Raw genomic sequence first — 3371 nt, forward strand, 5'->3', positions numbered from 1 at the left:
ACGTCAAGTGCCGAGTGGACATCAAGCCGGACGAGGCGGTGCTGGTGCACGCGGCGCGCAGCCTGCGGGCAGCCCAGAACAGGCAGGAACCGCCGCGCTGGCCCCGTGTGCCCGGGGCTTCCCGCAGCCTGGCAGTGCCGGGGAGCAGGCAGGCGTCTGCCTCCCGCACACCCACCCCCAGCGATTCCTACAGCGGGGACCCCCCGCTCCTGCCCTACCCCGGCGAGTACTATGAGGCAGACCCCCGGGCGCTGGCATACCAGACGGTGCCGGTGCCGGCCTCACGGGAGTTCAGGGAGTACCCGGAGAGGGGCTGCATGACCTTCTCGGCCGCCAGCGTCCCTGCCAAGTTCTTCTACGCAGAGGAGCCGGCGCGCTGCCCCAGCCCCGCCATGCCCCTCCGCAGCTCCGGCTACGCCAGCTACCCCTACCCTGGCCGCCACACCATCCCCCAGCACTTTTACACTGAGGACCCGACCAAAGCCGCTATCCACACGGTGCCACCCCGGACGTTGTACGTGGAGGAGGCGCGGGGCTACCCGGTACAGGAGGCGCCTGCCCGTGCCTTCTATGGGGATGAGCCCCGCTTTTATGCCCCCCGCGGCACCCCTGTCAAAACCCTCTACACCGAGGATGCCCGGACGTACCCGGCCCTTGGCTCCTCTGCGCGGGTCTTCTATGCTGAGGACTATGGGAAGTACCGGGAGCGGGAGGTGCTGTCGCGGACGTGCCCCCCACCTCGCAGCACCCAACCCTTGCACTTCAGTGACTGGTACTGCCCTGAGCGGGGCACACTGCCCTACCAGACCTTGCAAGTGTCACGCTTTACCCCACAGCCAGCCGGGCGCGAGGCCATGTTCTCCTCCTGGCACGCCAGCTATGGCGTCACCCCTCCACGACTGGGCCGGGAGAGCCAGCACTACTCCAAATCCTGGGATAACATCCTGGCGCCAGCGGCGCGCAGGGAGGAGGTCCTGCAGCGCGGACGCAGCTATGAGAACCTGCTCGCCCAGGAGCAGCACCGTGCCTTATCCCCTGAGGAGCGCCGGCAGCCGGTGGTGATCAACCTGTCAAGCTCGCCCAAGCGCTACGCTGCCTTGTCCCTCTCAGAGAGCTCCATCCTCGAGAGGGTGCATGCTGACGGTGGCCGTGGCCCCCCAGGCCGCTCCTGGTATGTCACACCGGAGATCACCATCACCGACAATGACATCCGCGCTGATGGGCTGGGCAGGAGTGAGAGGCGCTCGGCCAGCTGGGATGTGCTGGATGGGGGGCGGGAGCGCGGCCCCTACACCGTGCCCTGTGCCCCACAGCCCGTCCCCAGGGAGAGCAGCTCGGGGCGCCAGCGCAGCCTGGAGCAGCTGGACGAGCTCATCACAGACCTTGTCATCGACTACAAGCCGGCACCAGGCCACCGTGCCGGGGACAGGGACAGTCTCGCTGAGCAGCTCAAGCAGCTTCTGAGCAGCAGCACCACAGGGGCCCCCCGACAGGGCGAGGGCAGGAAGGTCCCTCCCAGCGTGCCTGAGGGACCCCGACCCACAAAGGAGCAGCCAGGTCCCAGCTCCCGTGACAGTGCCCCGCGCCCCCCACCCACCTCACTGTCCGTTGGCCCCTTCGAGAAGTCTCCGGAGAACTGCTCACCTGACCTGAGCGCGGAGGAGGACGACATGATGATGTGCTCCAACGCCAAGTGCCGGCGGACAGAGACCATGTTCAACGCCTGCCTCTACTTCAAGTCGTGCCACAGCTGCTACACCTACTACTGCTCCCGGCACTGCCGCCGTGAGGACTGGGACACGCACAAGGAGAGCTGCGTCTATGGGCGCGTGGGCAGCATCTGCCGCCACGTCCTGCAGTTCTGCCGGGAGAACACCGAGGTGCACAAGGCCTTCTCACGCATCGCCAAGGTGGGCTACCTCTCCCGTGGCCGTGGCGTCCTCTTTCTGGGCTTCCCCAATGCCGGCTCAGCTGAGAACTTCCTCCAGTTCGGGCTGGAGAGCCTGCTGATGTCCCCCACCTACCTGTCCCTGCGGGAGCTGGAGAGCTACTCGGACAACCTGGGGGAGTATGCCCGGGAGCTGCGGGAGACGGGCAACCAGTATGACCCCGATGAATGTTTCCTCCTGAATGTAACTGTGGCCGTCACTCAAAAAGTGCCGGAGAGGCCATCGCCAAAGATGCAGGTGCCGACGGTCAGGAAATATGCCAAGGTGGCCTTAGCCTCCTCCAGCCCTGAGAAGAAGATCCTGAAGAAGGAGCGGGACATGGAGACACTGATCCTGACGCCTCCACCCGGCACAGCGGACATCGACAAGGAGGGGGAAGAGGGCCGCAAGGCGCGGGAGGTCTGCTTCATCAACATCCAGCGGGAGCTGCGCATCCGTGGCGTCTTCCTGCGGCACGAGTTCCCCGCCGTCTACGAGCAGCTCTGCGACTTCGTGGAGAGCAACAAGCGCTTCACCCCCACCACCATCTACCCCATCGACAAGAGGACAGGCAAACAGTTCATGTGCATGATCATGGCAGCCTCCGAGCCCCGCACCCTCGACTGGGTGGCCAGCCCCAACCTCCTGGATGACATCATGTGAACGTGGGGTGTGGACCCCCCCAGCACCCCCTGGGTCACCCCCCTTTGTAGATAGGTGTTGCCCTGTCAGCACGGTGGGACGGGGACCCCCTCTCCGATGCAGCCCCAGGGGAGGCAGCTGCGGTGGGCTGCCAGTGCTCAGCCTTGGCTGAGGGAGCTGCAGCCAGAGCCACGGTGGGGCCGGGCTGGGGGGGCCACGGGCCGAGGTTTCCTGTGGGGTGCAGGTCCCAGCCAACGTCCTGGCAAGGCCCCAGAGAGCCCTCTTGGGGCAAGCGGTGCTTGGCCTGAGTGGGGGCACCCCAGGCACCCTCCCCAGCCTCTGCCCACCAGCCAGCCCGACTGCCTGCACACCCAGACCCCCCCGCCGTGCCTGCCCACACCCCGTGCCTGTGCCCAGAGCCCTGCCTGGCCTCCCCAGTGCCCCCAGTACCCGGGGTCCCGCAGAGCCCCAAGGCACTGCAGGGGCTGTGCCCGGGCTGGGGGTGCCTGTACGGTCTGCGGGTGGGAGCAGGGCGCCACAAGGTCTCTGTGTCCGAGCATGTTACTGTCCGAGGTCCAGTGGGACCCTGTAAAGGCGGCTGAGGCACCCTCGGGTGCCCCCCGGGACCCCTTAAAGTCTCTGGGTACAGGGTCCCTGCATGCGGGGTGGGGTTGGGTGGTCCCTGGATGTTGACACGGGCGCGGGGCCGTGTCCAGTGCTGGGGGCCGAGCCAGGCCCGGCCCAAGGGAGGGTGGTGGGCAGCCCCGGTGCCCCCGGGGCGCACGCCCACCTCCCTTCCAC

At 67.2% G+C, this 3371-nt stretch overlaps 1 protein-coding gene across 1 annotated transcript in view; it reads left to right on the forward strand.

Annotated features, from left to right (window-relative positions):
* AJM1 (apical junction component 1 homolog) overlaps positions 1-3365 on the forward strand; it is a 5758-nt gene extending 2393 nt beyond the window's left edge. The window contains exon 3 of the mRNA XM_026860700.1: positions 9-3365. Within this exon, the coding sequence (XP_026716501.1) occupies positions 9-2591 (2583 nt within the window). The 3' untranslated portion in view covers positions 2592-3365. The remainder of the gene's footprint in view (positions 1-8) is intronic.
* The last annotated feature ends 6 nt before the right edge of the window (positions 3366-3371 follow it).

The sequence above is a fragment of the Athene cunicularia genome, assembly GCF_003259725.1.
Source record: "Athene cunicularia isolate RWA chromosome 17 unlocalized genomic scaffold, athCun1 chr17_part1, whole genome shotgun sequence".
NCBI lineage: Eukaryota > Metazoa > Chordata > Aves > Strigiformes > Strigidae > Athene > Athene cunicularia.